Source organism: Coloeus monedula, assembly GCF_965178545.1.
Source record: "Coloeus monedula genome assembly, chromosome: 16".
NCBI lineage: Eukaryota > Metazoa > Chordata > Aves > Passeriformes > Corvidae > Coloeus > Coloeus monedula.
In genome coordinates this window covers 3,922,638-3,948,781 of record NC_138796.1, presented here as the reverse complement: position 1 = coordinate 3,948,781, position 26,144 = coordinate 3,922,638, and the positions used below count along the sequence as shown (strand labels likewise).

The following is a 26,144-nucleotide window of genomic DNA, read 5'->3' as shown; positions in this document are numbered from 1 at the left end:
GATGCAGGCATTGCTCAGGTGTCCTGCTGAAGGGGCAGGGCTGGGTGGGCAGGCTGCAGCAGGCTGTTTATAGGGTCAGCTCAATATCTCAAATGCTCATTTGGGGCTGCTTTTGCCAGTTCAGAGATGTGTTTAAATCCTTCCCTCTGCAGAAATCCCCCTTTGTGCTCACTGGGAGCTGCAGAGCTCTGCACACGTCTGGCAGCCCGGAACAGCAGCTGAATGTTCCCCATCCTTCACCTTTTTGCTGTATTCTGTGCTTTTTAGGATCGCTGCTACATTGTGCTCTGTTGCTGTGATGGGAGAGACAGAACACAGCGGGCTCAGGTTCTTTTGTGTGCAGGCTGCATTCCTCACTCTGCTCTTCTCCCTCGTTATTAGGAAATAGTGGATTGGTTCAACGCCATCCGGGCAGCACGCTTCCATTACTTACAAGTGGCATTCCCTGGAGCCAGTGACTCTGATGTGAGTGTTCCTGCAGGATTGGTTGGGTGGTTTGGTTTTTTTTCTCCCCCTCTCGCTCATTTTTAGCATCCTGTTAACAAGCTGGAAGGCTTGGGGAGTGCTCCATCCTTCGGAGCGTTCTGCAATTACCGGGCTGAGATGATTGTGGTGGGATGCTGAGCCCACGTGCAGCACCTGCTCCCAGCACCCAGCCTTGGGCCCCGTGCACACACTCACACACACACGGGCTGTGGGAGGAACTCCAGCACTGGCACGCCTGAGCATCTGTCTCAAAGGGTGCTGCTGTAATTACAAAAGCCAAAACAAAGGCTGGAAGGCAGGAAAGATGAGGGCAGAAAGATGTCAGTGCCGTGCCCGAGTTCTTCTCTGCTGGTCAGCGCAGCCTGGCTTATAAATGCCTGTGTTTTCTGTGTGCTGGAGCTGCTAATTGTGTTACCCCTGGCTAATGCAATTCCAGAGGCTGCTCTGACGTGCTGTCAGCCAGGGCTGTGTGCTGGGCTGTAACGTCACTGTGGAGGTGCTTGTTGATTACTCCCTGCTACCTCCTTGGCTGTAGATTTTGAAATCTAATTGCATTTCCTGCCTTCTATCAATTATCTGGGAGGGGTCCAGTCGTGGTTCTGCAGGGTGGCTCTGTCCCTGGCTGCCCTGCACCCTGAGGGCTTTGGCAGATTCTCCTGGAGGCTGCTGGCTGTGCTGGGGAGCTGCTCCAGTGTTTCATGGCTGCACCCTCCTCTTCTGACCTCTGTGGAGGAGGAGGACTGGAGCTCCCAGGCAGGGCTATGGAGTGGGCTCAGGGCTGGGGGCACACTCAGTGTGGGTTTTCCTTCCAGGGACCCCCCCAGCCCTGCCCAGCACACCCCAGTCCCCCCCATCTGACACTGTTCTCTTTTCTGTCCTCTTTGGTTGCTCCAGCTGGTGCCAAAGCTTTCTAGAAACTACCTGAAGGAAGGATACATGGAGAAAACAGGGCCAAAGGTAGGATATGAAGCATTTTTCAGGGGCTCTGTATGGCCCCAAGAAGGGGTTACTGGTGGGTCAAACCAACCCTTGCCAGAGACGCAAAGTTGTAACTCTGTGAATGTGTTTAATGCACTTTCCTCACCTGGGAGCAAACGTTAAAAAAATCCAAAATCACATCACAAACTCAATGCCCCTTCCTGGTACAGCTGGCCCAGACCCTGGCTGTGGTGGCTCATGATGGCCCAGAAGCCATCTGTTCCCAGCTCCCCCAGCCCATCAGGCTTCTCCAAGTGCTTTGAGACTCCTGGGTCATGCCTGGTTAGAGAGAAGCTGTGCTGTTTCCGTGTGTGATCTGGCATTTTTTGCCTCTTCAGCAAACAGAGGGGTTCAAGAAGCGATGGTTCACCATGGATGACCGACGGCTCATGTATTTCAAAGATCCCCTGGTAAGATGAGGGTGCCTGGGCTGCCTGTTAGGAATTATTTGCAATACTACTACTATTAATAATCAGAGTGGTAATAATAGTAGTACCAATCTGCAGTGAAGTGTAAGAACCTGCTGGGAGAGCCAAGAGGGCACAATGCTGTCGCTGCCTGGTGGCTGTGCCTGGTGTCCAGCCTGCAGTAGCCCTGTGCATAAATACCAAAAACTCTTTAGAAGCCCTGTCCACCGGACATTCTGCGTCTGGGTTTTGGCTCCCTGGTGTTGGTGCTGCATTGTGGGTGCCCCTGGGGGAGAAGCAGGGGTTTGGGGGTTGCTGGTGCTGTTTGGGTTTGGCTGATGGGCTTGTGGCTGCTGCCGGGTGAGCTGTCCTGGCTGCTGGGGATGCAGAGCTCCCTTCCCGCTCACCCCTGCCTGACTGCTCTGCTGTCTCCTAGGATGCCTTTGCTAGAGGGGAGGTTTTTATTGGGAGCAAGGAAAACAGCTACAAGGTGCTGGAAGGGCTCCCGCCATCCACGCAGGGGAACCACTGGCAGCACGGGATAACCATCGTCACCCCGGACCGGAAATTCCTCTTTGCCTGCGAGACGGAGGACGACCAGCTGGAGTGGATCACCACCTTTCAGAAAGTTATAAGCCGGCCCATGCTGCCTCAGGAATATGCAGGTGCGTTTCCTGGGGAGGGCTGGGTGCCAGCCCTGGCCCTGCTGTGGGCTGGAGGATGGGATGGCTGGAGGGGGATTGGGGATGCAGGATGTCGCTCCCTCCTGCGCCGTGTGAGCGAGGCAGCCCTTCACTGCCCAGGGGATGCAAGGGCTGTTTAACCAAAGAGGGGCTTGCCCTGGGAGGAGGAGGATGGTATCCTTCCCTCTTCATTGCCTCTGGTGTGATGTCCATGCTGCTGTAAGGATCAGTGATATGGTTATAAGGGTAATTGGAGCCAAGAAGCATCGGCAAGGACCATTCTCAGGGTGGGCTTGTGCCAGGCTGTCACCACCTGCCAGTGCTTGTCCTGTTCAACTTTATTTTCTCTGTTTTTTTCCTTTCAGTGGAAGCCCATTTCAAACATAAACCTTAGCTGGGACTGGCTGGGCAGACCTGAGGAGTGAGCTTCTGTTTACAACACAACGTGGTTTTATTTGAAATGTTAAAAATAATTAATAATAACAGTAATAATAATAACAATAATACTACTTCCCTTTCCCCTCATCATTCACTTGATCATGTCAGAAGGGCGGCAGTGGAACGTCGGAGAAGATCCTGATCCAACTTGAAATTCAGCTCTGTGGCTGCTCTGTGGGATGGGACAGGTGGTCCTGCCACCCCATCACCCCGCACCCACTGGAAGGGGCATCCCACCCGGCTTCAGCAGGATGGCAGAGACTGTTGGTGGCACATCCCTGGGGCAGATGGGACTTTTCCCCATGCACAGGTCCCTGGGTGCTGGAGCTGAGCATCCCTGCACTTCAGATGGCTGCCAGCCCTTTTTTCAGAGGGGCTGCAAGTCCCCAAGGGCTGACATCCCTGTGGGATGGGAAACAGCCTGGAAACACACGAAATGGTGCTGTGCAGAACAGCTGAGCCTGCCATGGCACCGGGGTAAATGATAAGTAAATTATCCCCCTGGGGTCTGGTGGTGATGCTGTACCTGGATAGGGTCAAATAGGATTTTGGAATAGAGGAAATGGGCATCATCAGCCTCGTTACTGCTTAACGAAGGGCAGGGAGGAGGGGGCTGCAAGGGGGACACAAACCCATGAGGTGATGCTGGGGAAGCAGAGCTTTGGGGGCCAGGCCTGCGTTCGGCTCCCTGGGTCATCCCTGTTCCATGGTCTGGGGGGCTCTGCCCCATTTGGGGAGCCTCGTATGGAGCTGGGGGTTGAGCTTTATCTGCAGTTTTCCTGACAGGCACCATCAAAGCCTGTCCCAGCTCACTCCCAGCAGGCACATCCCTTCTCCAGACTTGGTGGTTGCACTTTTCCCCCCAATAATTCAATTTTTTTTGGTTGATTTTTCTTTTCCTGCCAAAAAAAAAAAAAAAAAAAAGACAAAAAAAAAAAAGGCAAAAAAAAAAAAAAAAGCTGCTTGAAGTGATGTCTCAGCGCGGTGTTGAGCACTGTAATTCCTGCAGTCAGGGCGGGCGGGCTGGGACCTGCACACCAGGTGCTGGATTTTTACCCAAAAATGAGATTCTGGCGTGCCCTGCAGGCGCAGCCCCGGCCATGGACCTGTCCGACGCGTTTCTTAGGTTGGTTGTGTATCTGAGAGCATCTCATCGGCTGTGTGCATTCGTTCTGTCACTGGTAAGACAACTGTGGTACTAAATGTCATTCGAACCAATAAATTATTATTATGTCAGAGCCGTGGCCGTGTGGTGCTGGGGCAGGGGAGGGAGGTGGGGTTGAAAAGCAGCAAATGGCAACAAGGAGGTGCTGGCAGAGCCCTGGGGGTGTGGGACACCCACAAAACTCTCTGCCCCACCCTGGCACAGTGTGTATTGTTTTATATATTATTTGTGTATATGTGTGTTTTATACAGTGCATGTTCTGTGTATTTTCTCTCCAGTACTTTATGTGTGCACACACATACACAAAGGAGAGCTGGTTCTTAGAGAAAGCAGCTTTGGGAAGGGATTGCTGGCTGTTCACAGCCAGCTATAAACTGCACAGGGGATAGAGTGTAATACATGAAATGTGTGTGTATGAGCTGTTCATATGCACACGTTCACGTACAGATGTAGCACTCAGACTCAATTTACAAATACAAGAGCTAAATGTATTTCATACTCTTGTATATGTATAGAGACATTTCTATACTTTGTTTTATAAAATATGTGATTATATATTATATACACATGTGCATGCTTTATAGACATATAATTTATAAGCATATTTATAAATTTAAGGTGAATATATTGCATATAAACATACATATATCTGCATGCACATGTGGAAGCATAACTATAATTATATATTTAACTTCTGTTAAAAATATTTGTATGTTACACACACACTGTCACTCACACCTACTTACCAACCCAGGCACGGCAGGGAGAGGACAGACTGGGCTCCTTGTTTGTGTTTATAGGTAGCTGTAAAAATTGTTTTGTGTGCATGTATAATTAAGAATAATTTAAGAATATTAGAAATTATATGCCCTACAATTATATAATTATTAGCTATACAAAAGGCTGTTTATATGTGTGTGCATATACATGTATTTTAAATTCCTGGGTAAATATTTTATACACACACACACATATATACTGCTGTAATTATTGAATATACATTTTGAATATACATTTTGTATGTCCACAGCACTGGAGCACTGCCCTCCTGTCAGGGCTGGGGATTTGGGATCAGGGCAAATGCAGGGCTCACTCTGGGGGCTGCTGGAGGCTGCAGACAGCTGAAGCCAACAACCTCACACTGAGTCATACATACTGGACACAAGAGGGGATGTGCTGGACACCTGTGGACACTTTACACTGTCTGAGAGGCACATTCCTGGCAGCCAAAGGCACTGAAATGATGTGGTTCTAAACCTCTGCTGCTGTCCCAGATCATTTATTAAATGTCTACAGCACCATCTTGGGTAGGGAGCTCTTAACTTGCTGCCCAGCAAAGCAATCCCCATCTGCTCCAGCCATTCCAATATTCCACTACAATTCTGCCTTTAGTGCACAGAGGTGAAGCTGCAGCACTGAGGGCTGAATGACCCACAGTCAAATGCAGAGTGAAAAAAATAGCAAGGAAAGTAAAGCTCTGCTTGGGAAATTAGAAAGCAGCAGTATCGCACATCCTGGTATAAAGTGTTTATTTGAGACTTCACAATTAACACAAAGTCTTCCTGTCAATGCCTTTTTTTTTTTCCATACAGTCAATAAATTTGTATTAATCCCTCCCCCATGCATGATTGCTGTTTATTAATCTAAGCCTTTTAATTTTCATCGTGAAAAAATAAAGCGTTTCCCCACCCTTTCAGCTGTTCCCTGTACCAGACTGTGCTGCATTACAGAGGAGATGGAGAATGGCTATGCCTACTGCTGGGGGTGAAGTTACTCCATTATTTATTGATTTATTCTTTTCTTAACAGAAAGTGTTAAATGAATCAATCACCCAAGAAAAATAAATATATCATAAAGAACCAGGAGCTCTGCAGTATCCCTTTTCTTGCCATGCAGCCCAGTTCAAACACGTACCCTGCCCACGGCAACGCCGCCGCCTGCACGTACAGCTGGGAACTTACACTGGCAACATCTCTTCCAAAGGAGTACAGCCACGAGCCACAGGAGGTATTTTAGATGCCAAATTTTTATACCTAGGCAAGAGAGATCCACCTGGAAGCCAATTACCTGCGTTCCACTGATGGGCTTTTACTCAAGAGCAATTCAACCTTGTGCTTTTCAGGAAGTATCGGCTAAACACATGTGTGGGCTCAGCCAGAGCCTGGCCTTGGGGAGAGGGGCAGGCAGTATGAAGGGTGTGCATGTTACACGTGGCAGTGGAAGCAAGTTCTTGTATCAATGTCTCTTGGATGTGCATCTCAGATTATGCTGCTTGGCTCGTCTCGCAGTACTTTTGGCACCAGCCTCGCAAATCAATTATTCAATTGCTCCCCCTGCCTTTGGAGATCTTCCTTGGAAGAGGGCAGAGGGCAAGGAGGCTTTCTCAGAACAGAGACGGTATTGGGTAGGCCGTGAAGGACGAGCCCCATGGTTATGCTTTATTGAATGACTGTGCAAAAGGGAATACTGCATCAGAAACCACAGGCTATGTTTAACCAGTCCCCAGCCGCTGGATCGGAACCCCACTAACAACCGCTCCCATTGGTTCGTTCGGCTACTTTTTGTTGGTTTCTTTCTTTTTTTTTTTTACATAAATAATATAGACTGACAGTATAAACATTTCAGCAACCATTTCTAAAAGACCAGAGGAGCCCTTTTAGGAGCCAAGAAACAACTGCAGGATTCAAATTCCAAAAGTGTCTTTGGAGTCATCGAACCATCAGATTTACACGGCACCCAATGACAACAACATTCAGTCGAGCTCGATAGGACTGCTGTCTTCCTGACCATCTTCTGTGTCATCATCTTCCCCAGTTCCCATCAGACTGTTTAAAAGATTACCTACAATAAAATACAGGACAGTCAAAATCATTAATTTTACATTCTCATCTCAAGACCTTTTAACTGATCTTCCATCCTGCTATGATACAGATATCTGTAACAAAAAAACCCCAAGAGTTTTGCAGTAAAAGAGTCTCAGCAAGACATCAGTAATCCCACACTGGTTTCCATTAAGAATATTGGTTTGGGAAGCTGTACACTCTTAGCTCTAATACTGATACTGTTCCTTCTCCAAGAATACACTGGAAAAACCCAAAGTCACATATTTATGTGCTACAGTTGCATCCTCAGAGGGAAAAAGCCCTAACCAAAAGAGGAAAAAAACACCTCCAGCAGTGAAACTCTCAAAAAGCAGCCACAGTCTGCACCACGCTGTAAAAAAAATTGTCTGACACTCACAGGCATCAATTTAAAGGTGCCTGAATTGCTGAAAGGCAAATTACAGATGGTAAAAACATGATGTCCATGTTTTTCATCAAACTTTGGATATCAGTGAACTGACTGTAGGTAAAGCTTCAAGTCAGTTTACAAACAAAGCAGCTTAGTTCTCAGGGAAAACATTCAATTTTATTCACATTTTGCTCAAGAGCCAGGAAATGAGGGCTGAATTTCTCTATTCCCTTTCAGTCCTTGTAGAAGGGCAGTATTAATTTCAGAACTTTCTCTTTGGGCACATTCATGTTGTATCAGCACTGATTATATTCCTACCAAAGCCCCATACTTAATTTAAGAAAAATCACACTGAACTCTGAGGAAATTAAGCTTTAACACCAGTGAGATGCTTCTTTACATTAGGAAGCTGTACCATAATGTCAAAACTTAACCATAAGAGTCTTTTTAGTGCTTCTCCCCTTCTCAGTGATGAAAAGTCCACAAGCTCCACCAAACTAATTCCACACTAATTCCACATGCAACCCATTAATCTTGTATTCTACAGCAGGGGCTGTTCCTACAGGCTATGAAAAGAATTATAAATTCCTTAGAATAAATTATCTGTTTCCAACACAGATGTTTTATCCAGGTCACTGAACAAAGTCTGGAGGTACCTACAAGCAGAGCTTACCTAGCAATCCCCCGTAGGACGAGGTCTGCTTGGGTGGAACTCCGAAGAAAAGCTGTCCTATTCTATCTAGGTACTGTAGGGATACAAGACCAAAAAAAAGTCAATTACTTCATTTACAGGTGGAAATACTATGGGCAGAAACCACCTACACAAGGTAAAGCACCAGCTCCTATCTACAAGTCACAAAGCTGGAGACAATCAGCCATGATTTCACTAATTCACAGAGTTAAATCCTGTTTCTGAGTGACTCACCTCATTATACATGGGGTCTCTTTTCAGCGAAGGTTGATACTGTTCACACAATACTGTAAATACTGTTAGTTTTCCTCTAGAAAGGAAACAACCAAAAATGTAATCTCAGTTAAAAACTGAAAAGGAAACCAAGAACAACACGACAGAAATCAGACTGTACCCATCAACTGCCAACAACAGAAACCAGATGAAGTTTAGCAGTGGTTGCACAAAGGGTGGACCCTTCTCTATTGAAGGATGTTTCTGTGTGTATGTCGTAAAAACAACTGATGCGCTGGTCTTATTTTTTAAGCAGAGAAATCTGAAAAAGGAAAGAGAACGGGGCAAGTTAAAAACAAAGGGCAGAGAAATGCTTTCACCACAGAAAAAGGGAAGCCAAAATCTACTTCACTTGTGCACAGAGGCCATTTCAGGCTTGAACTGATGGCAAAACACAACTGGTAGAGATGTACATCTTGGGGATGGTTTGGCCATCAGCTGAGGAAGGGGAAAATCACTACTAGAACACACTGTGGAACAGGCAGGTTGGGAGGGAAAACAGACATTAAATATTAATAGAATGAGTTTAACCAGGATCTAAGCAGATTGTACAGGATGGTTACTGAAAGAGAGCACCAATTTAATCGAAATGTGGAAAGACTGGCTACCCTGTAATTCACATTAACGTGATATTACATCTACTGGTCCAGAGTTTACTATGTTGAGGTGAAAACTGAATCAAAGACCCATTCATCCCCAACACATCTCCCTTTAGTATGTATCTGTCAGTATTTGTTGACTCTGTCATTCTATTCCACCTCAACATAATGTGGCATCAGGACCACTAACAGCTTAACACACATGCCTAAAAGTCTCATAATAAAGCTGTACTTCGAGCTCCCAAGCCATTTGTCCCCAACAGATTGATCCCCCAAACAGATCAAATCCTTGTTCAGGTTCAGTTAATTTAACTGGCAATCTCTGCAAGTCCCATTGGCCTAACAGGCTTTATCTGGGACAAATGCTGTCAGCAAGCACTAGGAAGGCTGCCACAAGCCATCTCATTTTTGATGGCAGGCTGGCCCCTAATTCTGCACCCTCACATGTGCAAGGGCTTGGGGCTGTTTTGCCTCCCTGCTAGCAAGGAACTGCAATTAATTTCATTAGAGAATAAACTGCTATATAAGAGGATTTAACACAGTATTTGACATGCAGGCCAGTAAAGGATGCTGTAGAAGTGCTGTATAAACACTGAAAAAATAATCTCTTAACTTCTCCACAGAATTTCTCCCCACAGAATGGTTTGAGTCCTGCATACACTGGATTTCCATAAAGGATTTGCTAATTTCTCAAAATCACAGCAATCTATAGCAACCAGCTATAAAGCAGGACAAATCTGACATGACAGCTCACTGCTGCCAAAAGAGAAACTTGCTCTCACCTCCTCCCTCTCCCCCAACACCTACTCTCTCCCTGACTCCCTGCCACACAGTCCTGTCTCCACCTCCTCCTCAGACTCCTCCATGAGCTGCTTTCCCTGCCTGAAGAAAGCCATCAGCTGATTAAACACAGTAAAATTGGCTTTGTCAACCTTCATTCTACATGAGCCCTGCAAAAGCACATAATAGCTTGCATTCCCACCTCCTACAAAATAAATGCCAAAAATGAGAGCCAGCAGCAACTCTGTCAAGGCAAGAGCCATCAAGCTGCTCCTTATCCAGGCTGACCATGACAAGTTGTCTCTTAGGACCTGAGGGAGAGCAAGTTCTCAGCTAAAGGTTAACATAAGGCCTGCTTGAGTCCAGTCTCTGTAAGAACATATAGATAAGCCCTAACTAGACATAAAGCAGTGTTAACAAAGCTAAGAATTGTGCTTTCAGAGTTAAACAGATTACATTCATTCTTCAGGCAATTAACATAATTCAGGTTTTGACCTTAGTATTTTTATTTTTTCTCTCCCCAGTCTGACGAATTTAACACATCGGTTTTCAGACGGTTTTCTCCTGTTGTAGTTCTGGCCAGTTTCACAGTTTCTTTTGCAAAGGCTGTGTGGTTAAATTAGATTGGTCCCACACATAATGTCATCTCAGCAAAATGCTTCAAGAGAAGTTTAACACCTACTGTAGTACTGCCTGAGCTACAAACATGTCCACCTCACTGCGGTATCCGCGGGACGAGGAGTATTCCACCAGCATATTTGCACAGCCCTCACCATCTGTGGAGTGCAAGAAGTGATACCGAGATTCACTATAGTTTTGCTCTAGAAAAAGAAAAAGGAAAAGGCTTTTAAGAAGTCAGATCATTGTACCTGAATGGAAAAAGAAATTTATTAGGCTTGTACTTTATTAGCTGGTAAAAGAACAAGAGTTACAGGTGTTGTATGTCAACAAGACAGCTAGTAAAAAGTAAGTTACAGACAATTTATAAAGGGAGATAACAATAAATTTTATCCCAAATACATTTGAACAACTGCTATTGAACAACTGTTAAATACAGTTTACTCAACTACAGCTACTGCTGGCTTGAACTTTGGTCATATCATTTTACCTAAGGGAATGCTGACACTTGATGTGCTATCATCAGTGTTTAGGACAGGAATAAAGAAATTCCATATTAGACCATGTGCACCAAGAAGTCAAACAGCACCTTCAGAGTCCTTCTTTCCTTTCCTATTTTTAGCTTAGCCCACTCTTGCTATCAAAATTAAAATCATTTCCATATGCTGAACAGAACAGCAGTTATACAGGAAAAATGGTGTAAGAAATGGCAGTGATTTGTCAGAACCTGAAGCAAAGGATTGTGCAAAACCACTGCAAAGACAAAACTGGATAGCTGCTAATCTTTTGAATTTGAAAGCTTTTTTTAAGAGATTTGTTTTAAAAATCTGAGCCTTTTGTGATGAAACTCAAAAAGCTACAGACTAAGAAAATGTAGGCATTTTGCTCTTCAAGAGAACAGTGAGCAGGCAGCTACAAAATGGGGACTTTTACTTTCAGAATGCAACTGTTTCTTATCTTAATTGTAGCAGCCTCTAACCTGAATGCTGTAAGAAAAATCCTCCCTTTCTGGCTGGCAGCAGCCATCAGGCTAACACAAATCCCAGGAGAGCAGCTGGGGAATTGCCTATGGCACGCTGAGAGGCTGCAGCATTGACCATTATTGGGTCAGGGTTGTTACATGAAACCACTGTCATCACTTGGCAGCTACTGAAAAATGCAAAATAAACAATCATCTTGCACAGTTATCCAGGAGAAACCACAGAAAAAATGGCACGTATTCAACTGTTCTCAATCACCTTTGCTATGTTTTGAACACAAGACTGTAAATACTGGCTACCATCCACAATTAAAATAATTATTTGGAGCATTTTGTGTTTCTCTTACATCCCATCCCAAGTGATAAAATGGCTCATAAATCAAAGGCAACAGCATTCATTTTGGAATAATCCTGTTGGCCAACTTCTCAAAAAGTACTTAATTACAGTCCAAAGACTGTTTTGGATGCCAGGTGATGTATTTCAATCTTTGTCATGTTTATCCAGGATTTAAAAACAAAAAAACTTGCCAACAGAACATCTTTGCTCCCCAGCAATTTTCCTTCTAATGACACAACTGAACTACCTCAGTGTCTAAATGATCAACCTGCCTTTTAGAGAGCCTTACAGCAGTTGTGTTTTGGATTTTGCACTAATATAGAGTTACAGACCCATTTCTTTCCCTGTTAATAACATTAAGAAGACATTAATGCAAAAATCAGATAATAGCAGAACTCAATCAATCATTTTCATCTCAGCTTCCTTAGATTATTCCCAGAGCAGATCTTTTATAACATCTTGCTTTCAACATTTTCAAAGGAAAACACACAAATGCAGTTGATTTTTCTTACCTTTCCACAGGGTAATAGCTAGTAACTGGTGTAATTTTGGATGTCCAAGTTTTCCTGATCCCCCACTGGACCATTTTAGTGCTCTGGATACGAAAGCCACTCTTTCGGGAGAATTTGGATCCATTAAACTAAACAATTTAGCCAAGTTTTCTAGAAGCAATAAGATTCAAAAATACTTAGCATTAAGAAAAATAAGATGCTCTGCTGCTTCTAATGCATATCTAAGGTCTGTCTTTAAGACAGGCAGCTGTGATAGTTCCAAGCATGCCCACAAAGTCATCAGGAACCCATTATTCTCTAATAAAGTTTCCCCCAGTCCATTCCTATGGGGAAGGTAACCCTTAGCCATGTTGGGAATGCATCCAAAAAAGGATTGCAGCTTCCAAGACTATTAACAAGTCACTGTGAAGGGAAAGCACAACTAAATGCCATTAAACTAAGAGCAAAGGTCACCTCACCTAAAAGGTCTTCTGCTACTTTTGCATCTGACTTCTCCAAAGACTCCAAAACCAGCATGGACAGATCAGCAGCACTGTTTTGCTACAAAACAGACATACACGGGCAGTGATGAATGTATCAGGGCATAAAAAGAAACATCAACAAGAATTTTGGCAGCAGCAGGTTTAATGCTTTTATCAACATCTACAGCTATGGCACAGTATCAAGTCTCAGCCTTTCTGATAAAAAAATTATAGTAATTTGATGGCATCAAAGAGAAGCCTCCAGGAAAGCAGAACGCAGGCATTGTCTGGATGCTCACAAACACTCCTGCTGCATGCTCCAGCTTGGCATAATCCTTCTTTGTGGAGAAAGGCTCAACAAAGAGATAAAACAAAAGATTACAAAGCAATTACCCCAAACATTTACCACTGAGAACTCATCATTCATCTCTCATGATCTTGGGAGTAACAACCCCTTGCTCCCCAAATCACACACAGAAAACCAGTGACTTACCTGGTTGTGACTGAAGAACAGTAAAGCCCCTGAATACATTAGTTCTCTTGCTTCTGCATGTTTTCCTTGTGACATATACCTGAAAAAAATACCAAAGCCGTGATAAAAATTACCTCTAAGTCAGTTGTGTATGCTTAAAGTTACTTTTACTTAAAGGATTAAAAGATTGCTAAAATTTAAAATAATAACACGGGATTTATTTTTAAATCAGGTTACTTTTAATAATGAAGTAGCTTGAATTGCAAGTTGCAATTTGTTTTCTGCTCCAGACCTGATGGAACAAAATGAAGAATATAGGAATGAAAATGGAGAGCTACAAATCTGTTTGGGGCTGGAACAAGAAAAGGGAATGAACCAAGGACTTCACCTGAGCAAAAGATGCCAATGCACTGAGCCTCTACCAAAGCCATCCCAGTGAAACAATTTTTGGAATACCTCCTGGAGAGCTCACTGACCTTTCCACTGGTCTAAGTCTCTCTGACCACTACAACTCTGCCAGGGGACATCAGCCTGTCCTAGTCCTCTGCTAACAAAAGGAGCTCGTCTCTCATGGGTTCAAGAGTAAGATTAAGTACAGCCAGCAAGATTCACCATGCAACACTTCAAAAAAAACAAAATATAATGCTTTAAAACACACCTTCCACCTTCCTCACTTAAGAGTTAATGAAGTAATAAGGCATGAAAGAATTTGCTGCCAGTGGTTACCTCAGGACCTCTTAGCACAGAGCTGTGATGGCAGCCTCCTGCACATCATCTCTGTCAGTAACTACAGCTCTTGGAGAGTCACAGCTCTAAATTATAAACACAGCATTTCCCATAAAAGCAGTTTAGGGGTGGCAGAGTTTCCAAATTCCATTTTTCTTAACTGCTACTCAAAAAGTCTGTGTTCTCAGTGGCTGATTTGCTCATATCAGCAGAGATAAGTGTCAGCCCTACCCCGCTGCTTTAGCACCTGCAGAGTTTGGTTTGTCCTCTGTGACACACCTGGCTGGGCTGTGCCCGTGTCACCCCTTTCTGCTCCTGGGGCCAGGGCAGCCCCTCTGCTCCGGAAGCCCCAAGGCTGCCCAGGCTGTTCCAAAGCCCAAGAGTGCCCATGGGGTAACAGAGGGGTCGGTGGTTTTGGGGGTGGAGCAGTCAGGGGGTGGTGGGACAGCAGGACAGCGTGGCCATGGGGGTCACACTAACCAGAGGGACAACCAGAGGGAGCAGTGCATCCCAAACCTCTTGTGCTGTGTCCCAGATTCCTGTCACATGTGACAGCTCCAGGACAGGCCCTACTGGTAACATCACACAGACAGCAAACAAGGGAGGAGACACTCCTCCCATCTGCTCATCAACTCTGAGAAACCCCAAGGTCTTTTATCCAAAACAGAACGGAAATAATGGAAGTGGTGTTTTGGAATAATCCTCAACAACTCGGACTTGCAATCACCATGGTAAATGTGAGTCAAATGAATCCGCAGCTCCAACGTTTTATGGTTGGGCTCCCATCCAGGTTTGCTTCTAGGAGTTGGACTCAGCGTGGATTCCCTTCCACAAATTCTACTACCAGTAGATTCACAATGCTATATGGAAGCTCCTAATCTGGGAATAATTACAAAGATACTAAAAGATGCTCAAAACAATTTTACAATATAAAATACATTTTAAAGAGCTGGGGTTTTCCAAAGAACTTTGATTAGAAAAGTTGTTTAGTAAAAATAATAATTGATGACATTGCTCTAAATGGCATTAAGAACAAGAAAAATCCTGGAACACAATATTTATAGCAGAAGAATGACCTACAAGTATTAGGAAAATAGAAATGGATGTAACAAGGATGTTACACTTTGAAGAGTGACTCAGTTACCAAATGATGAAGAGAGAAGATTCAGCCCAGCCAGCCTGTGGAGTAACAAACATCACCAGCTCAGGTGTGTTCGGGGGAGCTCAGGGTTAGGCAGGAACAGCAGCTTTCCACCTGCTCTGTGGATCACCAAGGGATAATACATCTGCAGGAGGCAGGCTTATGGTAATCTTTCCTCCTCCACTTCTTCCCCTCCTCCATTCTAAAATACATCTCAGCGCATGAAACTGAGTCAGGATTTCCAGTTTACCCTCTGACAGACAAGACAAATGTTTTACAGGCCCGTGTGTTTAAAAGGAGTAAGCACTTGCTATCCCAATCACAATTCCAGAGCTCACATCATCCCAATCCACATTAATGCATCTCTGAAAAAATGCTGATTTTTATCACATTTTACAGAGGATTGACAACACTACCCACCCATGTAAATGTCACCATTTCATTTAACTGAACACATCCTTTCACTTGCATTTAAAATGGAAAAGGCAGGATCTTTGATTCCAAATTAATTCAGGGAGGTTTGAGTATGTGAGTTAATACATCCAGAAGACTGAAGGAGAAGTGACCTCCTGAGCCAAGACTTCTCACACCACTGCAGACACCACATCACATAATCCCTACTACAAAATAGGCCAGGCTTTGTCTTAAATTTAGACTTATTCTCAAATACAATTTAAGTCTTAAGGCCTGGATGGTGCCTCGCTGATCCCATCAGAGGGGTTATGGAAGAACAAACTGATTTAATGTGATGATGCTGGTACACAGGGCAGGGCAGGGCAGGGCAGGCTGTCTGACGTGCACTGGGAGCACAAGTAGGATTATGCACCAAGGACTTTCTTCCCCACTTCTTCCATGACTGCTGTTTCTCTGTGCTTACTCACAGGCCTGTTCTCATCCTAACACAGATGAGGTCTGAGGACAGCAGACGCAAGACACAGGGCAGGGAGGGTGGTGTCCAGTTTTGGATCTCTCACTTTAGGAAAGACACTGAGAGGCTGGAACATGTCCAGAGAAAGGCAATGGAGCTGGTGAAAGGTCCAGAGCATGAGTCTGATGAAGAGCAGCTGAGGGAGCTGGGAGGGCTCAGCTTGGACAAAAGGAGGCTCAGGGGGGAACCTTCTCTCTACAACATCTGAAAGGAGGTTGGAGCCAGATGCTCTTCTCCCAGGCAGCCAGTGACAGGATGAGAGGAAAAGGCTTTAAGGGGAGGCTCAGGAGAAATTTCTTCACAGAAGGGGTGGTCAGGCATTGGAACTGGGCCTGGCTGCCCAGGCAGATGGTGGAGTCACATTCCCTAGAAGGGTTCAAGAAACAACCAGAGTGGCATTTAGTGCCACTGTCCAGTTGACAGGTGATAAGCCAAAGATTGACCCTGATGACCTCAGAGGTCTTTTCCAACCTAACTGATTCTGTGAAGCCAATTTTCCATCCTGTCCTCTCCCAGCAGAACCACAAGTCACCAAAGCTGAGACCAACAGAGGAAGCCCCCAGAATAAACACCTTATTCTGTGCACCTGCAAGCAAGAGTCTACATGTTAAATGCTGATGAGAGAAAGGGTGACACCTGCAAATCGCAGCAAATGCGAAAAATGAAGCCTAAAAATGCTTTGCAATACAAACTATTTTCTTACAACAAAAGAGGCAGTAGCAACATTTCTGAATAAATGCTCAGGCCTGCTCTACTTAGTCACTGTCACGTACACAAATACTACACCAAGTGGAATTTATTCCAAAAAGCTCCTCCGCTCCAGGCGATCTGAGAGCTGCCCCTTTCTGAGCGCGGCACCAGGGTGCCCATGTCGTGCAACAAAGTAGCCCCATGTCCCGGCTCAGCAACAATCAACCTTCAAACCCTGAGACTGGCACCACGCAGCCACCTGACGTTTACACTGAGCTGGCAGAGCACCGGCTGCGCAGGGCTCAGCTCCAGGATGGCCCCGGGGCTCGGGGCGAGCCCCGACCCGAGCGCCAGGGGACACCCGGGGGGACAGCCCGAGCCCATCCTCCCCGGAACGTGGGGCCACCGAGAGACGCTGGGAAACGGGGGGCCGAAATTGCGCTCTGCCCGTGACCTCTGGGCAGTGTGACACAACAGCCCCCGCCCGTCACCGGACGGTGCCCGGGCCGGCGGGGCAAGGATCGGGCCAGGGTCGGGGTTGGCCTCCAAGGGCCGGCGAGCAGCGGCTCCCCGCGCCACCCCGAGCCGCTGACCGAGCCGGCGGAGCTGAAGGAGGTGACGCGGCCGGGCCGGACCGAGCCTGGGGCCGCCGCTCCTCCGGCCCGGCCCGGGCCCCGCTTGGGCCGGCGCCGCGCACCCGCCCCACCCCGCCCCCTCGCGGGCCAATCAGAGAGCGGGGCGCGGAGATGGGCAGGGGGGGCGGCCAATGGGGAGCGGCCGTGGGCGCGGCGGGCGGCAGCGGGGGAGAGTGCGTGGGAAGGCTCTGGAAGGCCGGGCGGGGGAGGGGCGGCGCGGCGGGCCCGGGCGCGGCCCTACCTGAAGAACAGCGTCCGGTACATCTGGTGCGCCTCGTAGTAGTCGCCCTTCTCGACGCTGGCGCGCAGCTTGCCCTCCACGCGCTGCACGCCGCCGCGGTTCCTGCCGCCGCCGCCTTTCGCCGCTTCCTGCTCCGCCGCCATGATCGCCGCCGCCATCAGCGCGGAGGACGGGAGGGGAGGCGGGGGGGGCCGGCGCATGCGCACCAGCCCGGGCGCCCCGCTGCCCGGCTTCCGCCCGTTCGGACGGCGGCCCGCGAGGCTCAAAGCCCGCGGCTGCGCGCGGCGCCCCGAGCGGCCCCGCGGGCGGGCGGAGCGGTAACGGCGGGAGAGGAACCCCGGGAAGCGGAGCCGGGACAAGACCGGAGCTGGAGCGCACAACAGCACAGGAAACTGCAGAATAATAATAATAAAATATATATCAAGGAATGGTTAATGGAGCGCAGGCAATAAGACTGACTCAGGACTGCTCTGGCTCAGGGATAAAGGCAAGGCTAAGGAACAGGAATTAAACCAAAGCCCCAGCCTGCACGCAGCTGAAAGGCAGCCCGCAGCGAGCCAGGTGTGCCTTTCTTCCAAATCTCCATCTGTGATGTTTACCTACCAACCACACGGTGCTCCTGGACCTACCCCTTAAAGCTTTGTAACTCTGCCCCTTGTAAAAGCCCGAGTGAAATCTCCTCAGCCCTGCCCCAGCTCAGAGAAATTTTAAAATCACAATCTTTCCTCACTTATTTAAGCAACTGATAAAAAAAAAAAAATACAGAAAAGAGGCTTTATTTCTTGCTTCAAGTATTACATGCACTTTCAAAAATTAAAACTCTTTATTTAAACATCTCAATAGCATCTTGTCAGTTTGGAGGCAGCAAAGAATAACAGACATTTTGAAAAGCATTTACAAAAATACATTGCACAAAGTCCTATCTTACTTTTTAAAAAATAAGTTAGTGTTATTCAAAATATTCCCCCCCAGCTACCTAATTTCAATTTATACAGGATAATTCTAATTTTAAATAGGTAACCTATAATATGAAAACACCTGTACATGTGTCATCTACTCCTCTGCGTAGGCCATAGGTTCTGTCTCCAGGTCGAGTGAAAAACAGTTCTTCACATGGAGACTTTTGTATTTTGAACATTCGAGGACTGTTGTGCAACATACATAACTCAATTCAGAAAACCAGTCAGCAGGTCCATGTGGTAACAGTTCTGTGGAACTACAAAATGCACTAGAACAGCAAGATAAAAATTCTGCATACAAGTAAATTTCAGGAATCTTTTCCAAAAAGGATCTTCAAAGCAGCAAGGCTAAAGGGAGCAATAAGCAGTTTCTTCTTGTTCTACGTGGAAATGTTGTTTCCAAGAGCAACTCTACTCATCTGGTACCCGACTAAGGCTTGTGGGGAGGATGAGGAATGCCCGTGTTTGCACACAGCAGCGCTGAGCTCAAATCCCTCTTGTAAATGTGACGCAGCAAGAATTACTTCAGGCTTGTTTTCCACACACTGAATTCTCACTGTACAACATTTATGGAGTATAACAATCAACCAGTCTAAGGAAATCTTGTCCCAAAGAGATCACTTTTGACAAACTAAGGTAGTTCAACTGCTGTATAGCAGTGTTTACTGAGCAATTTAGCAGGTTACTGAGCAATCAGCTCTGAGCCAGTCAGTCAGTACATCAAGGTCGATTTGGAATTGACACTAAAAAAAGAACAAACTGGCCGAGTTGCCATGGTAAAAACCCTTAAAATAACTTCAGTTACTTAAAGTTATCCCTGACTTTTAGAGCAATTCACAGCCACAAATTACAGTAAAGCATTCTCAGTCGCTGGTGTTTAAACTGGTTTTGGTTGTGTTAGCTTTCCCTGACAGTAGTAGTTATTATATTCAACATGTAGCAAAGAAGCCCTTTTGGATCCACCAAAAAGGTCAAAACCAACTGTCAACTGAAGGACACCTTTAGCCACAGTCGGTGTTCGAAATGTACCACAGTTTTTGGCTTATGGTGCCAAGCTAGCAAAAGTATGCAGTCAAGTCCTGGATTAAAAAAGAACAGATTCCTAGTTGCAGAAAGTGTGGTTTATTCTTTAAAAAAAACCTATACATTCATTTGTAATAAAATATGTGTTACCTGTTTGCCAACTGGGCTTTATGAACCAGAGCTGTTTGCATGCATTATTTCTCTCAGCATGGACACAAATATGAAGCGAACTGGCAATTACAAGCTGAGCCTTAGAGCAAATAAAAATTAGGGTTTATACATTTCTGCTGACAGTCTTCTGCCTTTATCAGAGGATCAACAGTTCTGCAGTGTGTATCTTGCATCCTCGTCCTTTACAGAGTCCAGTGTTGTAGGCTTCCCAGTATATACAGATTAGGAACAAAATGTACAAAGCAGCCACCCCCAGCTGTAGTGTGGATTACTCGGCAGGTTTCCCGTGCACTCTGAACCGATAAAGGCAGGTGTACTCGGCATGGCCCCAGTTAGAGAAAATCCTCAGCTCCACTATTTGGAATGCGTCTTCATTTTTCTCCTGGAAAAGGAAAAAGCAAACACACAAACCAGTGTCAGGGTTCTGGTATAAACAGCTGCAACTGAAGCTTTCTTAGGTTCCTGCAAGTACCAACAGTCATTAATAACTAAGTTATGCCTTGGGACTTTTCTGTTCCTTTGAACAGAACCTTCCTTGCCTTACAATTATTTGTGAGTCTGAAGCAGCATGGAACAGACTCTTCCCATGTTTAGCAACTTCTGACCATTTGTGGCCAGAGGGCAACAAGCCTTCCTCCCCTCTCATCTATTTGGGCCGTAGATGCTGAGGCAGAGGTAGATACCTTCTACCCCAGGTTCTACAGCGCCCAGATGAGAACAAGGCCTTTGCCCTTTGCTGCTCATTGCATGCAGCAAAAAAGAAAATAAAAGTAATTTTCTTCTGACACTTTAAATTTTACAATCCAGACTTACCATCACTGGAAACATCTGCAGCGGTTCTCCTTCTTGATCATAGACATACTCTCCTAGAAGCTTGCCTTCTTCTTGATATTCATCATCCAGACCCTGTAACAAGATAAAGATTTTTGCTTCCATCATATTTCCAATCAAACCCAACCTAGAAGCATGTCTACATAGCAGATATCAAGAGACAGCACTTGGAGGTCTGTAAAGCCAGGATCAGAATGTTTCCCATGTAATTTAAAGTCCAAGCACAGCTTGTACTCCAGTTTCCTGCACTGTAAATAGTTGTGCTGTTTCCGTGTTTTCTTAGTCAAACCTCTTAATTTCCATGGCTAAACCCCTACTGCAGTATACAATACTGCTCAGGACAAGCAATGAGAGAACATCAAGGTTCATGCCAAGATTGAGATGTTTGCAGGTGACTGTTTAAGCATTTAGAAAAGCCTGACAAAAAGTTCTCAGCCATTGTAACTACACTCTGATGTAGCCTGTGGTCTCCTCTGTTCCAAATCCTGCCTACACAACTGTGGTGCTGGGTAAAACGAATTTAAAAAATTAGTTAAGGCACATAACAGATAAGGTGCAGAGACAAAATGGGAGGGGTAGTGAGTGTAGAGAGAAAGAACAGGAGGGAAAATGAAACAAAGTGTACAAAAGAACTAGACCAACTAAAAAAACATTATCTCCCTCCAAAAGTGTTTACTACTCTCTAAGGCAAGAGTAAAGAAATAACTCACCCAAAATTAGTTGCAACACTTCTTATTCCTACTCTCAAAGCTCCTAAAGACCACCTCATTTTAAGACCAATGAGTGAAACAGTTTATCATCTTCTTAGCTATCGTCCCTCAAGTTACTATTTTCCAAGGTATGTAACACAAATATTCTATGTACAAACGTCAACTTAAATTCAGAGACAGACTTACATATACTGAAAAATTCCTAGGAGCACTGGTGATATTTCCTGTTGGTGAAAGAGTTTTTGGTATGTGTTCCAATGTAAAGGCAGTAGGATAGATCTTCATGGAAAGTCTCACCACAAGATAGCCCTGTGATCCTTTGAAAGCCCAGCAGTTTCCTGGATACATGTCCGGCTGTACAGAAGGAAGGTGAAGAGAACAAGGTGGGACACAACAACAAAAACAATGCTACAAGTGTTTCATAATTTTTTAAAAAAATAAAAATAAAGAGTAATAAAGAGTTGTAATGAATCCTGAATTCTTAGGGACAGTCTTAGACAGTAAGGGACAGGAATAATCTCCTTGGTGGAACTCTTCAGGAAGACACCACATCCACCTGAGCCACCTGTGGTGTTTTGAAGACCTACCTTAGAGATTACTTCTCAACAAGAACCCTCCCAGCCCTCACACTTTGCACAAGTCCAGTGCACCACCCAAGCTTCCTGTGAGTCTTAATTTTGCTAGAGTAGGACTGTGTCCAGGGACTACCAGAAGAATCCCACTCTTGGGAACATAGTTCAGAGTACCTCTACCCCCAGTATATTACAGAGACACAACCAGCACCCAAAGAGCCATCCAAACCACTAACACAAAATAACATTGCTGCATTTGTTTACTTGGCCTTTAATTACCTGAATCACCACTCTGGGAGACTGAGAGAAGTACCACAGAGGAATTCCAAAGAGGCTAATTAACGCTGTCTTGGTCTCGTAGGTTTCAGAACAGCGAGTACTCAGTATGCTGCCACCTCAAAAAAGATAGATCAGGTTAGCAGAGATAAAAGTCTTCAAGAAGGAGTGAGTAATTAAGGCAGAGATTTATATAAAGCAGATATTGTTAAGACCTAATAATTTTCTGGGGTACAGTGCTTCTATCACGTACAGTGTTATTTTAAGAACAGGTTAAAGGTTTTTCATTTCTTTCTTATCCAGTTGTAGACATGTTGAGAACTATTCTATCCCTGTCCATGCACACCTAGGCTGATGCACAGCCCTGTACACACCATCACAGATTGCACTCATCTGATGATCAGGCAACACATGAAAACACTCTTTTAATTTTAAGATTTCTAGTAAATACTACTAAAAGCACGAATAGTAAAAATGGTGTTTCCTCCGCTACTTACCTCCAGATTCCAAGGCAAAATCCACCATCCCAGTCTTGTCTTGAGAGTAGAGTTTCAGTGCATTATTTACAATAATCTGTGCTTGCTATAGGTGTACACATGCAAGACAATGTAAGGAGAAATGTTTTAGTAAGATCAAGTGATAAAATAATTTATATCTATATATCTATTTTTGAGACGCTGCACTTCATCACAAGTCTTTGAAAGCCTCTTTTAAGACAGAGGCCACTTTTAACGCACAGTTGTCTATCTTAGAATACAAATTCATACTGCATTTTGACTGCTGCTTTCTTTAAATTCTTCCCAAGACCCTGAGCTGCATTTCTTTGGTATACTTGTCTCTTGGGAATTCTTCAATTTTCAAGATAACACACTTTGAAAAAATGCAAATATTCACAACAGGCAACAATCAATGCTGTAAGAATACACTCAATAAAGCATTTTCTGCAGCCCTCCTCATTTCAGCTGATGTTCCTGACATCTCCTAAAACCATTAACATTTATGCTGACAGTTATGCTCCACAAAATGCCCATGAAATAACTCTTTCCAGTTTCAGTTGAACTTTTGAGACCTTAAAACTCACTCACCGCTTCTGTGATTCCAGAAATCCCTGCATTGGTCACAGCGTTTGTGACTACTTCAGATGTTACTTTTTGGTTTGTTACAGACATATGGAGAGTAATATTCTTGAGGATCTGCAACTCAAGATCCCGCAGCAAAGTCTGTAGATCACTTTTGCTCACAAAATTGGAGGTAAGCCACTGGAGAAGTGATTCAGGAAAGTCTTCTTGATGATCACCAAAAAGCATTAGCTTGACAGATTCTTTGACCTGGGCATCTACCTAGTAGAAGCCATTAACAATTACAATTATTAGTTTTTACAAATATTATTTAAGTCATAGTTGATAATCCTGTATTATTTTGTTGGCTACATTCCAGTCAGACCTTTTAAAAGGCTTCAAAGGAACTTAAAATTCTTTTAACAGCAACTCTCAGATAACAAACCTAACTCACTTTTACATAAGTGTCTTTTCCATATTTGCATGGGTTAACAAAATACATCAACAGCAAAGAACTGTACAGAGAACTGCTACTACATCATGACTTACAAGCAAACCCCTGCCATTGTAGAAAACAAGCCATGAACTCCTGTGTATTCAAGTGTTATGCACTAACAAAAAAATTCACAGTAACCCTACACAGAACACTGTCATTCTGTAAGATTAATATTATCCCCATGTTACTGACTGCAGTGCATTTCAAGAAAGTTAGTGAACAAAACCAAGTAATACCAAATTTTACTGGGACAGTTAGAGAAGTTGCAGAACTTACTTTTTCATGAATGACATCCATTTTCTCACAACTCGTCTTCACACTTTGCCCAGATAACAGCTCCGATTTCATATAAGACAGCTCTAGTTCTAGCTTTTTAATTTTGGACACAAGTAGACTATATTGATCATCATCTCTGACAAAAACAAGGAGTCAATCATTAGGAAAGAGCAGTTGGAATCATTCCATCAAATTCCAAAGGTGTGAGAATATACTTGTCTAATAGAAAGTGCTTTCCTACCTCAACTGTTCACCACAATACACACAGAACTTGCAGCTCTTTGAAGATGTTACTTAAGGCATCCTTAGAATTAATGTATTCAAAGCAAAGTATTCTGAAGTTACGGAAAAATCCAGCAGTGATGAATTCAGATTATTACCAGGCTGACAAGCTGGTAACTCATATACAGACTTTGGGGAATTTAAGGGCTTCTGACAAACCAGTCAAACTTTATTTGTGTGATGTTGCCAGTGGTTAGAGCAAGTTTCAGGCTACCTCACCCAAACCAGAGTAACTCCAGAGGCAGTGCTGAGTTACAAACAGCAGCTCATATATGCTCAATACAGATCAGTCTCCAGTGAGTGCTATGGAAAAAAGGTCTCCTCCATCATTCTAAGGCCATTTTACATTTCATTCTAATTTAAATGGCAATTCAGCAAATAAGCCAAAAAACAGAGACAAACATTAGAATTGATCCAATTTAAGAATTTAAATATAAAGCCCATCAAAAGCAGTTACTGTATATTTCACTAAGTGATCTGAAGGAAGATTCTAATGCATTTATAACAGGATGAGAAGTCCCTCATTCTCCTCCGCTATGTGAAAGTGTTGTTGTAGGGTTGCCCCCCACACCAGAGGGGGGCCCTGTGCTGATGTTCAGCATCACAGCTGAAATGCAGTACAAGACAGAAGTGCTCTTGCTGACAATACAAACTCTCAGGGTCAGTTAACTGATACAAGATAAGGATTGTTATATTGGGAAGAACAACACACAAATCACTGTCAGTTGGCATCAGGAGTGAAAAAGCAAAATATATTTGAAAAGTGCTTATACCTCACTGTTTTTGATTTGGCTATGTCAAGCTCCTTCTGGATGTCCTAAAAAATACAAAAGTTAAGTTTTATCAGAGACAAAGAAACTCAAGTGACAGAAAGAGGGTAAAGAATGTTATATGAAAATAAATTTTAGCACCATCTGTACAGGACTGTGCTCACAATGTTTGTGCCTCTGTATAATATGTTTCATTCCAAATAGAACCTGCCTCACTGGTCAAGGGAATAATTTTTAAACTTGGAATGAAACCCTCTCCAAGAAGGGGGAGCAGAAACACAAACAAGTTTTGAGACTTAGGGAACTGTAACAGCCAGACTGCTGTTTGGGACAGCAAATAAAAAAAACTTACTCTGTTTTATCAACAGGTTACAATTAGAACAAGTCATCAAAGCTCACTTTCAATACCTTGGATTCAGCAGAGAGTTTTCTAAGAAGGTCTTCCAGCGTCTGGATGCGCAACTCATGCTCTTTATGCAAAGCCAGGAAGTCAGTCTTAAAAAAGAGGGAAGAAAAAGGGGGTGTATTTTCTTTTGGAGTACAAATACCATAACTGATATCTTCTGCAAAGTGTAATTTTCATTCCTTTCTGTGAATGTTTAAGTGATTTATCCTGAAGGTAGTGTGAGAAATTACAGAATCTGTAATAAATCCAGAAGTCTGATTCAGCTGTAGTAGGGGCCATACACAGGTCACTAGCCTTTCCTATAGTATTCTTTATCTGTATGGAAACAGGATAAATCCAGCAGCTTTTCAGCAATGTAGGAATGTACTTTAGGCCACCTGTCTGCAATCAATCCTTTGTCAGCAGTAACAAAGGAGGAACAAATGCCCTCAACTACTCCCTGGCCTTTACTACCTATTGGTTATTTCTAGAGCAGAAAAAGAATCCTCCAGTCAAATTGCATTAGTAAAACTTCAGTCAGTATCAGGAAACATCAATAACTGACTGTCTTACCTTTTCCTCCAATTTCATATCTTCAAGATGCTGACTCATGACATTTTTTATTAAGTTCAATGTTTCACTTCTGTCACTCATTGTGGCAACCTGATCTTGAAGATTCTGGAGTAGGCTCATCACTTTGTTATATTCTTTGTTATGGTCATGGCATCTGTCGGACATGAAGGCCATTTGCTTTTCCAGCTCACTTATGCGACCAAAGTCAAAGATATTTATGGTATCCTGAAGTATAAAGATAATGCTTTAATATATAAAAAAATCAAGACACTTATTTACATTACTCTTGTT

At 44.2% G+C, this 26,144-nt stretch overlaps 3 protein-coding genes across 7 annotated transcripts in view; 1 reads left to right on the top strand and 2 right to left on the bottom strand.

The window, feature by feature from the left end:
• Positions 1 to 2,948, top strand: part of ADAP1 (ArfGAP with dual PH domains 1) — a gene marked incomplete at both ends in the record, with an annotated part of 49,185 nt that extends 46,237 nt beyond the window's left edge. The window contains 5 exons of the mRNA XM_082291911.1: positions 382 to 465; positions 1,381 to 1,443; positions 1,803 to 1,874; positions 2,308 to 2,536; positions 2,920 to 2,948. Coding sequence (XP_082148037.1) covers positions 382 to 465; positions 1,381 to 1,443; positions 1,803 to 1,874; positions 2,308 to 2,536; positions 2,920 to 2,948 — 477 coding nt within the window. The remainder of the gene's footprint in view (positions 1 to 381; positions 466 to 1,380; positions 1,444 to 1,802; positions 1,875 to 2,307; positions 2,537 to 2,919) is intronic.
• Positions 2,949 to 5,669: 2,721 nt separating this feature from the next.
• On the bottom strand, positions 5,670 to 17,652 carry GET4 (guided entry of tail-anchored proteins factor 4). Its single transcript, XM_082291934.1, has 9 exons — positions 17,472 to 17,652; positions 13,132 to 13,210; positions 12,636 to 12,717; positions 12,178 to 12,327; positions 10,414 to 10,552; positions 8,474 to 8,614; positions 8,314 to 8,389; positions 8,062 to 8,134; positions 5,670 to 6,998 (listed from the first exon to the last, which is right to left on the bottom strand). The coding sequence occupies exons 1-9, from the start codon at positions 17,627 to 17,629 to the stop codon at positions 6,910 to 6,912; spliced, it is 987 nt and encodes a 328-aa protein (XP_082148060.1). The 5' UTR covers positions 17,630 to 17,652; the 3' UTR covers positions 5,670 to 6,909.
• Positions 17,653 to 18,270: 618 nt separating this feature from the next.
• SUN1 (Sad1 and UNC84 domain containing 1) overlaps positions 18,271 to 26,144 on the bottom strand; it is a 33,387-nt gene continuing 25,513 nt past the window's right edge. For 4 of the 5 annotated variants that reach the window (XM_082292201.1, XM_082292199.1, XM_082292202.1 and 1 more), the window contains 10 exons: positions 25,854 to 26,078; positions 25,304 to 25,390; positions 24,899 to 24,942; positions 23,844 to 23,979; positions 23,099 to 23,353; positions 22,511 to 22,595; positions 22,017 to 22,132; positions 21,352 to 21,519; positions 20,438 to 20,530; positions 18,271 to 20,006 (listed from right to left, as the gene is read on the bottom strand). In XM_082292201.1, the coding sequence (XP_082148327.1) occupies positions 19,893 to 20,006; positions 20,438 to 20,530; positions 21,352 to 21,519; positions 22,017 to 22,132; positions 22,511 to 22,595; positions 23,099 to 23,353; positions 23,844 to 23,979; positions 24,899 to 24,942; positions 25,304 to 25,390; positions 25,854 to 26,078 (1,323 nt within the window). In that variant the 3' untranslated portion in view covers positions 18,271 to 19,892. Of the gene's footprint in view, positions 20,007 to 20,437; positions 20,531 to 21,351; positions 21,520 to 22,016; positions 22,133 to 22,510; positions 22,596 to 23,098; positions 23,354 to 23,843; positions 23,980 to 24,898; positions 24,943 to 25,303; positions 25,391 to 25,853; positions 26,079 to 26,144 lie in introns of those variants that run through there. The other variant, XR_014226871.1, reaches the window with a different exon arrangement.